A 13541-nucleotide genomic window follows, 5' to 3' on the forward strand; every position below is an offset into this window, starting at 1 on the left:
TCTTTTTTTTTTTTGCGGTACGCGGGCCTCTCACTGCTGTGGCTTCTCCCGTTGCGGAGCACAGGCTCCGGACGCGCAGGCTCAGCGGCCATGGCTCACGGGCCCAGCCGCTCCGCGGCACGTGGGATCTTCCCGGACCGGGGCACGAACCCGTGGTCCCCTGCATCGGCAGGCGGACTCTCAACCACTGCGCCACCAGGGAAGCCCCGTCACGTGTCTTTGAGAAGGGGTCCGTGGGGGCCCCAAAGTCTCCTGCCAGCTGAGGTCAGAGGCCCAAGGGCCCAGGCGCGAAGCTGTGAGCGGCGCGGCGCCTTTAAGAGCCAAACGGAATGCACCAAAACAGAGCGGCCGCGCGCTTACTGGCCGCGCGCTGCACGTGACCGTACAGCTGATTTCCTGCCCCCCTTTTTTTGCTGCCGCCGCCGAGTGTCAGTTTCTGAGCCGCCGCCTGCGGTCGGCCCACGGTGCGGGTCCGCGCGCCTCTGGCGGAGCCCGCCGCGCGCCCGCAGCCCGGGTCCCAGCGCCCATGGCGCACTCGCCGGCCGCCGTGCCGCCGGGCGCGCCGGAGCAGGGCTGCCCCATCCGCGTGGAGCACGACCGTAGGCGCCGCCAGTTCACCGTCCGGCTCAACGGTAACGCGGGGCCCAGCCCGCCCCCGCCTTTTGTCTGCGCGCCGCGGGGCTGGGGGCGCACTCGCGGGCCGGGTGGAGGCGGGCTGCCGGGAGAGTCGAGCCCGCGCCGGGCGCCCGGGGTGGAGAGGGCCCCGGGGAGGCGGAGGCAGGCGCCGGGCAGCTCCCATCCCGCCTCGGCCCCGGGGAACCCGCACCTGCTCGGCCTGGCTGTTTTCCGGGCTGCTGCCGAGGTCCTGGGGAGCGTGGTGAGCCAGCACCTCCCCCTTTCCCCGGTGTTCAATGGCTTCTGGCTGCACCTGGGAACCTTAGCTTTTCTGCACCAAGGGGATTGGAAGAATCCTCTGGGCCGACCCGGGGCTGACAGACAGAGGGACTTCTGCCTGGAAGGGGCAGGGGGTGTAGAGGGATGATGTCGCCATCAGACCCCAGAGGCTCTGGGACTTTGGCTAAGTTGCCTCATCTCTGTGCGCTCCAGTTTCTCCGTCTCTACAATGGGGTTAACCCCAGCGCATAACTCCTGGCTGGTGGTAAGGACCAGATGCCCCAGTAAGAGTAAGGTTCAGAACAGCGCCTGCGGCAGGTAGTAAATGTTGGTGAACACTGACTGGGTATTATTATTATTATTATTATTATTTTGGCCAAGAGGTGCAGCATGCGGTATCTTAGTTCCCCCACCAGGGGTTGAACGCGTGCCCCCTGCAGTGGAAGCACTGGAAGTGCAGTCTTAAGCGCTGGACCGCCAGGGAAGTCCCTGGGCATTACTTTTTAAACCAGAAGCAACGTCAAGTCCTCATTTCCTGTAGAGAAAGGTTCCACCACTTACTAGCCCACACTCCCTCTGCCTAAGAGGTCTGGGGATGGGAAGTGGAATTATGAAATGGAGGAGTGAACTTTCATCCCTGTGTCCCACCCCTTCTGCCTTAATAACTTTTTCTTCTCTCCCAGCTGGGCCCCCTGTGGCAGTGCCCAAGCTGGAAGGGCCGTTATGGGCCACTGTGCCCATTTCTGAGGAGGGAAGGGGAAGGCTTCCTGAGGTGGGGGGATGCGCAGAGCCTGGATGGGGTCCTACTTGGGCCCACTCCTCCCACCTGCACTTGGACAGCCGGGAGGGGCTGGGGCCTGGAGCGCGGACCCTCCTCAGAAGCCCCCTTTGGGCTGTGCTGTGCATTGAGCTGGGCCCAGCACATCCTTGTCACAACATCCTTGTGACCTGGGCATCACCACCGCAGCTCAGGCGAGTAAGCTGAGGCCGGCGCAGGGGAGGAGCGCAGGCCGGAACTCAAACACGCGTCTTTCCACCTGGAGGCATGTACTTCCACCGCCACGCTGCCTGCAGTGGCCCGGCTGGCTGGCTGGCCGTGACTCTCCGGGCCCCGCTGCTCTCGTTGGACGAGGCCCCATGGCTTTTCAAATCCTCTTTTTGAGGCTCCAGAGAGGCCTTAGATTCCCTTGGGGGGCTCAGGAGACCCTAGACGCTCAGAGAAAGAAGAAAAAGGGAATGTTTGGGGGTTTCCTTCTTTCTTTCCCTAGTGAGCACAGCCAGAGGACACCCGTCTAGACTTGGTTGTGGTCAGAGCTGGACGTGACCAGCCACCTTTCTAAACTTGCATCTCTGTTGCCTACTGCTCAGATGGCTAACTGTAAAGTGGACCGGGATCCCCAGCCACGCCCGGGAGTAGCTCCTCGCCCGCCCGCGAGGCGGGGGCTGTGCAGCCAGGCCGGACCTGGTCTGGGTGTATATGGGGGGCGGGGAGTCATCTGTGCCCAAGCCCCCACCCCGCCCCAGCTGGGGAGGGGAACGGCCTGCCGCGGTGTCTCCTGACCTGCAGGCAGTTCCCGGAGGCCAGCTCACTGCGCCTGTGAGAGCTGTGGGCACTGAGGCCGAGAGGCAGAGCGGCCCTGGGGCTCCAGGTGCAGGTGTGTACCCGCCACCCCCCGGCACAGCTGGGCTGATGAGCCTCCAGCGGCCTCCAGGTCTGGGGAGGGAAGAGGTTTGAGCCGCTGTGCGCATTCAGTCCTCAGGAGACCCCACGCACGCGGAGTCGCTTTATCCTCAGCCTTGTTGGTGGGGGGTGGCGGCGTTGTCCGAACTGCTCTGCCCATTTTACAGAGGAGGAAGCTGAGGCAGGGAAAGTGACTGACGTGCCCAGGGGCTTGCACCTTGGAGGTAGAAGAACTAGGATTCATTCCACAGGTGCTTGTTGAACACCTACTGTGTGTTGCGAAACGTTGTTGTAGGTGCTGGGGGCTCCTGGGACCGACCGTCTGGGGGGCAGTGGACAATAAAGTGTAGACCGTCCTAGAGAGCGAGGCTGGTGAGAAATAAGGTCGGGTGTCAGAAAAGGGCTCTTCTTTGTTTATTTATTTTGGCTGCGCTACGCGTCATGTGGGATCTTAGTTCCCCCACCAGGGATCGAACCCTTGGCCCCTGCATTGGAAGCGCAGAGTCTTAACCACTGGACCACCAGGGAGGTCCCAAGGGCTGTTGTTTAGAGTCAGGTGTCTGGGACGGCCGCCCTGGGAAGGAGGCAAGGAAGGGAGCTACGGTGGGAACGGCACTCCACGGGGAAGGGGCGGCAAGTGCAAAGACCTTAGGATGCCTGGTGTGTATTGGGAGCAGCAGGGACGGGAGGACGGAGAGGCCGCATAGCAGAGGACGTCAAGAGGTCTTGGGGGCAGGTGGTGCGGGGCTGTGGAAGGCATTGTGAGGACTTGGCCTTGACTCCGGGTGAGGTGGGTGCCTGGGAGGGTCCTGAGCAGAGGGCGAGTGGAATGTCCTGGGCTCCCTCTGGCTGCTCTGGGGCAAGACAGGAGCAAGGATGGCTACTGCTCTGGAGCAGGCGGTGTGAGAGAGGGGAGAAATCCCAGCTCCTGGATGGTTGCTGAAAGAAGCGTGGATGGGTCTTGCTGATGTGGGCTGTGAGAGAACGCAGGTGCCCAGGCTTGTCTGGTCCCCAGATCCAGGGTCTGAAAAGCTAGCTTGTATCACCATTTCATCAGTGGGGAAAGCACAAAGCCAGAACTGAGCTCCCACCCCTGGGTGGCCCCACCCTTGGCCTTTGCTTTCCCCTCTCAGCCAGCGCCGAGTGTCCCACTTGCTCCAAGAAGCGTCATTTGGGGGTCCTGGAACCCAGCGCCTTCCACATCCTCCCCAGCCCCCACTTTGCAGATGGGAAGACTGAGGCCCTGGGGGCAGCAGGGCTGAAAGCGCAGCAGAGGCCTCCTACATTCAGATCCCAGTTCCCGGGCAGGAGGCCCCTGCTCGAGCCACGTTGTGCTCCCAGGGCACCCTCATGCCCTTCGCGTCCTGGGATGCATGCTAGAGCGGGTCCCTGGGCAGGGTGCCTGCGGGGGGATGGGACCAGCTGGGCCTGTGGGTGGGCTTCCTGGGCAGCCCCCAGGGTCTGCCCTCTCACGCTTCCCAGCTCTGAGCTGCCAGCACATGGCCCCTGCCCACAGCAGGCTCTGCAGGTGGAGATGCCCAGAGAAGCCAGGCGGTGCCGCCCGCCCTGGGCTCCCTGGCCCAATTGTCCTTGACCAGCTACGTCCCAGAGGGCGCAGAGAGCCTGAGTTCTGGCTTTGCCCCTCTGCCTCAGCCACATCGTCTGTATAACAGGCGTTTTGATCTGCCGGGCCTGCTCTCGAAACTGGTGCAGGCAGGGTGGAGACGGAGGGAAGGTCTCCTCGTTTGCCAGGTTGCTTTAACTTTTCTCAAAACCAGTCACAGCCCATGATCTCGACGTGACTCTCAGGAGGGAGGTAGCCGCTGTCCCAGACCTGGTGATGTCTGAGGTCTCCTGGCAGAGCTGGGACTGGAAGCCGGGGCCCTGGCTGGCTCCATGGACCCCACATGGCAAGTACTGGCCCAGCCCGGAGAAGGGCCTGGGGTCCAGCCAGGCTGCCACACGCAGAGGCTGTGGGATCCATGGACCCAGAGCCGGGGATGGGGTGGCCGTGGTGCCCAGGGGGGCAGGTCAGGGGGTTCTCCGGTGGGAGGCGCCAGGCAGAGGGAGCACCCGACCGAGGCTGGGTGGACGTGAGGGGCCACAAGGAGGCCCCTGAGCAGAGGATGGACGGGATGTGACTCGGCTTCCACGGGGGGCCCAGGGGCCGGCGGAGGTATGAAGTGGCCAGATTCCGGGCATGTTTTGAAAGCTGTGCCCACGGGCCTGCCGGAGGTCAGAGCAGAGGCTGAGAGACGTATGAGAAGCGCCTCGGGGGGTGGCCGTCTCCAGGCAGCATGGGGCAGTTGGCACTGGGCAACCTCTGCGGTCACTGAGGCCCAGGTGTTGCAGGGCTATCCACTGGCGTCTGCCTCCTCCGCAGCCCAGGGAGGTGTGGAGCGGGGACAGCGTCGCGCCCTGTCCCTCACACGCAGCCACGTCTGCCCCGCGGCCCGATGCCCTTCTGCTCCTCTCAGCCGCAAGACCCGGGGTCCCCAGACAGCTCCACACGTGCCGAGCTGCGCGATAGCCTCTCAGAGCCTCGGTTTCCCTGTTTGTCGACGGGGCTGTGAGAACCCTGCCCATCTTGTAAGGTTCTCGTGAGGGCTGGTGTGTGCAGGGGCTGAGTGCGCCCCAGCAGTGTGAGCTGTAGCTGTCCTGTCCCGGTGTCCCCAAGGGCGTGGGGTCGGGCTCCGGGGAGGTACTGGGCATACAGCAGCCACGAGCCGGCCTTCAGCTCCTGCTGTGTGTCTGGCACAGAGAACAGCAGGAGTTTGTGGGGCAGGTATTTCTTGGGCATCTGCCCCGGGCTGGGCACTGGGGATGTGGTGGTGACCGAGCCCCTGGGACCACCAGGAACTGGCGGGGTGGGAGGGGCAGAGAATCCCCCAGGCCATCCTGGGATCTGGTCCATCTGTGGCCCAAGTTGTCACTCAGGAATGCTGAGGGAGGCAATGGGTGAGCGAGTGAGCAGGGACCGCGAGAAGGCTGACAAGGGCTCCAGACCCTGCCCCGTCTGCAGGGGGCCTGGGTGCAGAAGCGGAGGTCCGCGCAGTGCCTGTGAAGCCCCCACGTGGCCTGCTGCCCTGCGTAAACATTCTGCCTTGGGGCCTTTGTGCTGGCTGTGCCCTCTGCCCACCCCTCCCCTGCTCTTCCCTCAGACGTCTGCTGCTCCCCAGTTACCCCTCAGCTCAGAGATTTCCTCCTGGGAGGTCTCCCCTGACTACCCTGGCTAAATGCCCGTCTCCCCTGGCCCAGATTATTTTTTCCTTCATACAGTTGAAACTTCCTGAAATAGTAACCCATGGAGTTGTCCTCAGCTCCTGAAACAGTGTCTGGGGCTCAGTGAACTTTTGTCAAGGGGAACAGGTGGACAGATGGGTGGATGGGATGCCTGGCAGGTAGATGGGCAGGCAAATGGGGGCCGGATGGGTGGGTGGGTGGGTGTGTGGTTGGATGGACAGACAGACAGGCGGATGAGGAACTGAAGACTTTGGTTGGAGGAACTCCAGTTAAATGTTTTTCCAGCAGGAAACCAGGGTAGACCAGAGTGCCAGGCCTGAGAGGGCATGAAGGCCAGTTTGCTCTCCCTCCCGTGCCTGGCGTGGCTTTCCTGTGTGCCCCTCCTTCTGCCCTTCCCCAGGTCCGGTGGGAGGTCCTGCTCTCTTGTCTCTTCAGGCTCTGGTTTAGTTGGCGACTTGCTGAGCTCTGCTCTTCATCCAGCGCTGGGCCTGGGGCTCCCAGTCCCTCGGGCAGGTGCTCCGGTGGGGATGCAGAGAGCTGGGCTTTGGGGGGCGCCGGGGGCCCTGGGATGCTGGCTGGAGGGTAGCGGGAAAGGCCCGCGCGGGGCTCGGTATGTTCGGTCGCTGTTATAAGCATTTTACGGAAATTGCCTCATTTAACCCTCCACACACTCTAATGAGGAATGTTCTGTTACATCCATACTTTATGGACACGGAACTGAGGCGCAGAGAAGCGATTCCAGACCCAGCTCCCCAGCCGGGCTCCAAACGCCTGCGCCTCCAAGGCCCAGGCCTCCGTGCCGGCTCGGGCCTCACCCGCCAACCACCCTCCCCACAGGGTGTCACGACCGGGCTGTCCTGCTCTACGAGTACGTGGGCAAGCGGATTGTGGACCTGCAGCACACGGAGGTCCCCGACGCCTACCGCGGGCGTGGCATCGCCAAGCACCTGGCCAAGGTAGGGGCGTGGGGGCCGCCCCCCCACTCACAGGACACCACGCCCCGAGGGCCGGGCCCCGCCCTCCAGCGGCTGCGGCCGCCTCTCCCCCTTCCCCTCCTCTCGGGGCCAGGCCCCGCCCTCCTCCAGCGGCTGCGGCTGCGTCGCCCCCTTCCCCTCTTCTGGGGGCTGGGCCTCCGGGCCCCCACCACCACACGCACACACCTGCCTGGTGCCGGGAGCTCACTGCCGGGACCCCGTGTCTGGCACGTAGTAGGTGCTCCGTGAACCCTTGCTGAACAGGTGGACAGACATTGGAGTGACTTGGCTCTTGCCCCTGCATCCCCAGCCGCTAGGAGAGCAGCTTGGGCTTCAAGGGGCTTTGACCTGGAGCAAAGCTCGGCCTTGCGTTCCCCTGACGGCTGATGGGGCCTAGCCCCTCCCCCTGCTGCCCCGTTGCTCCCTCCGCCCCCTCCCCCCGGCCCCGGGCGGGGGACAGGTGTCTTTCAGTAGCAGCTCGAGCTGGTCTGTGGGCCCACCCCGTTACAAGCGAGGAACCCAGAGTTGCTACCTGGGTAACAGGAGAAGGGATCTGCCAGGGGTGAGGGCGCTTATCTGCAAAATGGGAGAAGAGCCTGGAATCCTGTCACTAGAGGCTCTCGGGTTGAAACCCGGGGTCAGGTGTGGGCCGCTGGGGGGTGGCCGAAGGGTCAGACGGCCGACCAGGAGCCCAGGCGCCTAGTCAGCCCTCGGCCTTTGTCATCAGACCCTCCAGCTACACCCAGACTGTGCTGTACTGTTTCAGCAAACGTTTATTTTGCACCAGTGTGTGCAGGGCACTGGGGCAGGGAGGGGCACCAGACCCACCAGGACGACAACTGCACGCTGACATCCCCACCCCCGGCTGCTGCCCTTGGGATCCCTGTGAAAACTGAGTGACCTCTGCCAGGAGCGGAGGGAGCCCCGGGCGCCCCAACCCAGCCCATAGGGGAGGCTCCTAGAGGAGTGTCCAGTGAAGAATTAGCGGAGAAGAGGAGTTTGGTTGGCACCCCGGCTCACTGTGGAGACGGGCGGGCGGGGCTCTCCCGGGGCGGATCCGACCCTGGCCCCTCTCTTCCCTGCCTTGTTCCTCCGGCAGTTCACTAGAGCTTCCTGCCCCGGCTTCCCGACTGTAACGGGGGTGGTGGCAGCACCCCTGGCTCCATCGCAGACCCGAGGGAAAGCCCGGGGCCTGAGGGGCTGGGCCTCTGAGCCGAGGTGCCGCTGGGGGCCCTGACCGCTCTTCTCTCTGCCCGGCTGCCAGGCCGCTCTGGACTTCGTAGTGGAGGAGGACCTGAGGGCCCATGTCACGTGCTGGTACATCCAGAAGTTCGTCAAGGAAAACCCCCTGCCGCAGTACGTGGAGCGCCTGCAGCCGTAGCCCCGGCCCCGCGGGGCCCGAGCCCGCCCACCGGACCCTCCCTCCGGGCCTCGCCCTGGCCTCTGCGTGCTCTCAGGAACCCTGGTCCCCACGGGGACAGACTCAGAGTTATTTTTGTAAGGACGCTTGTCTGTGGCCGTGGCCCAGCTGCCGTGGCGAACGGGGCCCGGCTGTTCCTGCTCTGCAGACACCGTGAGGGCCTGCAGTCAGGACCGGAACGCGGACAGGGGCGTCCCTCTGGTCTTTCTGGGTCCCACCTGCTGCTCCCCGCTCCGTGATGGGCAGGGGGCTTATCTGGGGCCCTGCCAACATGCCCAGGCCGGGTCCTCTCCGCAGATGAGGAGCCACGAGGAACCTTGTGTGCCAACTGCTGGGGGCGTCGGGCCAAGCGCGCGCGCACATGTCTCCTTACTCCTTGCAACGCCCTTCAGCTCTGCAAGAGGCAGGCCCCCCGTGGCTGCCCTCCCCCTTCCAGCCCGAGTATCTTGGGGGTCCCCGCCCCTCGCTGTGGCTGAGCTTTCTCAGAGAGGGCCCTTCCGAGCTGGCGTGGGAGGGAGAAAACCGTCCTCCACGAACCATCCGCACCACCCAAGAGGAAGAAGCAGTTCTGCAGAGGGATTTCCTGTGCAGCCGCCAGACATCAGAGCGTCTTTGCCTTCCTGCGAGCTCGTGGCCCGTCAGGAGTCCTGGGCCCCCTCCTGGACCAGCCTTCCTGGGAACAGCCTGGGGAGCAAGCACCCCAGCACCCTTTGTCCTGTGGGGCCAGCCTTTCTGGGGGCTGGTTAGGGCTCAGGGTACCAGCCTCCACTGCCGCGCTCCCCACGAGGGCTGGATCCACACCTGCTCTTCTGTGGGGCTGGAGGGGAGCCCAGGAGTCCGGTCCCTCTGGGGTGAGCCATGAGTGACGTGGCCCCTTCAGCCCTCTGGCTAGGGTGGGCTGCTTGACCCATTGACGCCTCCCTGCCTGACCTCGGCAGGCACTGGCCTGTGTCCTCTTCGCACTCGTCCGCTCCCAGTCTTGCACCAAGCCCCCCTCCTCCACTGCAGTGGCCTGGGGCCCCCAAACACCTGTGTGCAAATGCCTTCTCACCTGGTGGCGGGAACCTCTCCGTCTGCGTGCCTGAAGGCCTGGCAGCCCCAGGGTCCCCGTCCTCAGCACCCCCCCTTCCCAGGTCCCAGCCCCCAGCCCCCCTCTGGCCTCCAGGAATCCCTGAGAGGGCCGAGGGCACCCACCGCACTCCCAGCTCTGTTTGCAAAGGGCTTTTGGCGGAGTCAGGGAGGCCCCTGGGCCTCTACCGTGCTGGCAGGAGGTGGGCTAGGCTGCTGCGTCCCCGCCGAGACCGGGGGTGTCCCCTTCCTGGTGCAGCATAAGGAAAGAGTGGGTTGTAGGCCTGATAGTGGACTGACGGGCATCCCAGGCTCTGAGCCATTTCCCTCTCCAGCACCACCCCCTCCCTGTCCACATATCCCTCCCAAGTTCAAGCACAGACTCCGTCATGAGAACTTCTCTCCAGTAGCTCAGCGAGCTGGTGCTGACCCCTCTGCAGCCTTTGGGGCAAGGTGGCCCAGTTCCAGGGGGCGCTGTCCATAGGCGGGTGTCCTGCAGCAGTGGCGCAGGGGACCCCAGGGCTGGGTGGCACCAGGGCCCGCCAACCCCTGTCCCAGCCTGCACCTGTGTTCTAACAGCAGGTGACTAGGTGCCCAGCCGGCATGCAGACAAAACACTTAGTACTTGAACCAGGGGATGTGCGGGGTCTCCAGGGCCCCTGCGGCACTGGACCCAGGAACAGCCTGTCCCCAGTTTCTGCAGGTGCGACCCGGGCCTCCTCGCCTCGGGCTGCCTTAAAGTGCCGCTGCTGCTCCGCTAGAGCCCTCGGCGGCAGCAACGGCCAACTCTCCCAGGTCGGGCCGGGTTCACTGCAGACCCCCGCGCCGGAGCCCCAGCCCCCCCTGCCAGCACGCCCAACCCCATCCCGCTGTGGCTGGCTGCCCCCCACCCCCGTGCTACTCTGACTGATTGGCGTCCCAGCCTCGGCCCCCAACCCCACCCATCCCGGGACACCTGGGGAACCCTTGCTCAGGAGGCAGGCCACGTGGGCCAGTTTGTGTGCCACTGGCAGGGCAGGGGGACACTCAGAGACCCACCCAGGCCCTCCAAGCAGATCGCCCCCGAGGCCCCGTGCCCTCCTGCCACAGCTGACTTTGTGGGTCTCTCTCTTTCTCACCCGGTCGAGACAGGTGGTCACTCACGTGCCTTTCCCACTCAGGACCTGCTGCAGGTGGCGTCTGGGGCAGGGCTGGTCTCCAGACGGATTGCATGACGTACATTTCAATAAAAGGTGTGACCCAGTGCAGCTCCAGGACTGCTTCTGGAAGGGCAGGGGCACAACCCCCCCACCCCCGCCCGCCCCACCTCCCCCGCCCCTGCCTCTGCTCCACCCCCATGACAGTCGGGCTCCACCCAGGTTGTGGGGGGGGCCTCAGGTGTGAGGGAGGAGTGAGAGGGCAGACCTGGCAGGTGCTCTGTGTTCCCGCATCCTAGCTGGCGGCAGGGGAAGCAAGGCTCTGAGAGGCGCAGGTGGCGTCAGGATCTGGGGGCTTTGCCGGCCCGGCCTGTGCCTCCTCCCAGGTACGGGCCCCTCTAAGGCCACAGTCATGCCCCCGGCACTGGCTCCCCTCGCTGGGAGTGGCTGGACGGGGTGACCAGGAAGAGGCCGTCAGGTCATACCAGCTGCTGCTCTTAGCCCTGTCCCTCCCTCCCCAGGAAGCCTTCCCTTGGAGCTACTGGCCCGGGGGGCACAGGCCAGGGGCAAGCGTCACTCAGAACACAATCGATGGAGAGCCTCCGGCATGGTGTCTGGAGCCTGAGGACTCCTGGATGGGGCGTGTTCCTCTAGGTCCACCTGGCGGGGGTGGGGGTGGGGGGGAGGGGGTCACATCGCTGCCCCGACGGAGAGGAGGGGGCTCTGCAGTCACCAGGTCGCCAGCCCTCCATCGTGACCAGCTCGGCTCCCACAGCAGCTCCGTGAGACACCAGGTATTGGGGACCAGAGGCTGGGGGCGGGGGGGTCACAAGGCTGCAGGGAGGCGAGGGGACCAGGACCCACACCCAGTTCCTGCCCCTCCACGTCTGCATCCCGTGGCAGAGACTTCACAGGGCAATACCCGGGGACACCCCCAGCACCCACCCTGCAGCAGCCTGGGGTCTAGAAGTAAAACCTAAGTTACCGTCTACCCTGAACCAGAATGAAACGACGGGGCAGGGACAGGACAGACCCAGTAAAGGTCCCACCGGGAGGAGGGAGGGCAGGAGCCGGCAGCCGGGGCAGGAGTCATGGGTGCTGAGTGACCCCTGCCCACCCAGCCCTCCTTGTCCTGCTTCCCAGTGGCCACCTCTCACGAGGAGTCTGCACACTTTCTGCAGCTCTTTCCTGACCACGTGGGTGTGACTAGGCTTTCCTCTGAGCAGCAACTCAGAGGCCCATGTCCCCTCCAGCCTGCAGAGTCCCCATCCCCAAAGCCGACCACATCCAGCTGTGGAACGGGCAGGACGGGGCCCAGGGGCCGCTCGTGTTCCCAGCACTGCTGCAGGGCAGGCTAGGGGTGAGTTCCAGCCATACAAACAAGGAGCCTGCGTTCTGAGGCCTGGATGGGGAGAGAGGAAAACGCACCCCCATTGGGATCTGGATTGGGGGAGGGCTCTTTGCTCACAGCGTGGGGCAGGGTCCCCTCAAGGCAGCCTGGCTGGCAAGGTGGTCCTGAGAGGTTCAAAGCCTGGAGTTAAACGGCAGGACAGAGCTGCAGGCACAGCGTGCAGCCTTTGGGTAAAAGAAAGCAGGTTTTTTTTTAAATTGAGGTATAGTTGATGTACAATATTAAATAAGTTTCAGGTGTTCAAGATAGTGACTCAGCCAGCCTGCCCAACACCTCCATAAACAATGGCCTGTATTAAATCCCTTCTGTTTGAAATACCTCGGGTGGATTTCTTTTCCTAATTAGACACTGACTAATATAGATAAAACTACCCCCATTTTACAGTTGAGAAAAGTGACATTCAGAGAGAGGAAAGGACTAACCAAAAGCAAACCCAGTACCTCTCCTCTGTCCCTCTGGTCCCATTACTGGGTCACAATGCTGTCCCCAGCTCTTCCTTGCACATTCATCCAGGCCCCATGCAGATGCCACCTCTTGAAAAGACCTCTAGCCAGCTGTAATCTCCAAGTCATCCATTACATCATCCTGCTTAGTTTCTTGTTAGTATTTATCATGCACTGAAAACTCTTACTTAGTTGTTTATTCGACTGGACTGGAAACTCCATGAGGCCAGCAAGTGTCTGTCTTACTAAATGCTGTGACTCTGGTGCCTGAGAGTACCTGGTACTGACTGCACACGACAATTATTTGCTATAAGAATGAATGAACAGAGGAGTAAGGGAAGTGCCAGAGATTTCTGAGCACCAGCTAGGACCCACCTTTCCTGCTGGCTGCTTCTCTGCCAGCAATCAGGGCTCTCTGGGGGCCCACAGGAATTTCAACTCCCACCATTCAGGTTGTGCCCTCAGTGGGAGCTCAGTTACTACACGCTGAGGGAATCACCCTGCCCATGAATCTTCCAGGTGTCTGTGCACTAGTAGTGATGAACAGGTGACATTCTGGGCGTCTCCACTCAAGTCAGCAGACTGCGGCAGATGGCCTGTTAGAAGTTAAGTGCAAGAGCAGGGAGATGGGGAGATGGTCCCAGGCCCACAGTTGCTTGAGCACTTTCCTCTGTGCACTAGATCCTGGCCTGACTCTTCCTGAGAGACACCATAGCATAGCGAAATCTCGGCAACCAGACAGCTTGGGCTCAAATCCTGGCACATGACTTTAGCGAGTCACTCGGGTAGGTCCTCCTCATTTGCAAAATGAGAATGTGGATAAAAACTATCACTTTCACAGGACTGTTGTGAAGATTTAAGAGTTAATCACTTAAAATAATTAGAACAGGGCTTGGCCTGACTTAAACGTCAGTTGAGTGTTACCTTGTGTGGTGTTCTGCGTTCTAAGGTGTCACCTTATGTAATACTCATACTGGTCCTCTGAGAAGAGGTGCTAGTATCACACCCAGGTTACAAACTGGGAGGCTGAGAAAGAGAGGTTATAAAAGCAGCCCCCCCCACACACACACAAAAAGCAGCCCCAGGTCCAGATCCATGCTTCAAACCCAACTGTTCTAGAATCCCTAGAAACCCTCTGAATCAGCAAACTGGTCCAGAGAAAACAGACTAATCACAAGGCGAGATGGTCATCGTTCGGAGGTCTCTAAGCAGGGCCGCACACTGTTAGCTGGAGGCGGGATTGCGACCCAACGGGAAGAGCAGGTACTGCT

General features: G+C 62.6%; 1 protein-coding gene across 1 annotated transcript; it reads left to right on the forward strand.

The window, feature by feature from the left end:
- The first annotated feature begins 492 nt into the window (after nucleotides 1–492).
- NATD1 (N-acetyltransferase domain containing 1) lies at nucleotides 493–10520 on the forward strand. The gene is made up of 3 exons (XM_029213403.1): nucleotides 493–632; nucleotides 6656–6774; nucleotides 8057–10520. The coding sequence occupies exons 1-3, from the start codon at nucleotides 527–529 to the stop codon at nucleotides 8171–8173; spliced, it is 342 nt and encodes a 113-aa protein (XP_029069236.1). The 5' UTR covers nucleotides 493–526; the 3' UTR covers nucleotides 8174–10520.
- The last annotated feature ends 3021 nt before the right edge of the window (nucleotides 10521–13541 follow it).

The sequence above is a fragment of the Monodon monoceros genome, unplaced genomic scaffold, assembly GCF_005190385.1.
Source record: "Monodon monoceros isolate NGI ecotype Baffin Bay Population unplaced genomic scaffold, NGI_Narwhal_1 Super_Scaffold_9, whole genome shotgun sequence".
NCBI classification, from domain to species: Eukaryota; Metazoa; Chordata; class Mammalia; order Artiodactyla; family Monodontidae; genus Monodon; species Monodon monoceros.

Bases quoted from the DNA above. Each gene is read 5' to 3' on its own strand.
- NATD1 (XM_029213403.1), top strand. From the start codon at position 527: ATGGCGCACTCGCCGGCCGCCGTGCCGCCGGGCGCGCCGGAGCAGGGC. The intron at 633-6,655 runs GTAACGCGGGGC...CCCTCCCCACAG, and splicing joins GTTCACCGTCCGGCTCAACG to GGTGTCACGACCGGGCTGTC. The intron at 6,775-8,056 runs GTAGGGGCGTGG...CCCGGCTGCCAG, and splicing joins TCGCCAAGCACCTGGCCAAG to GCCGCTCTGGACTTCGTAGT.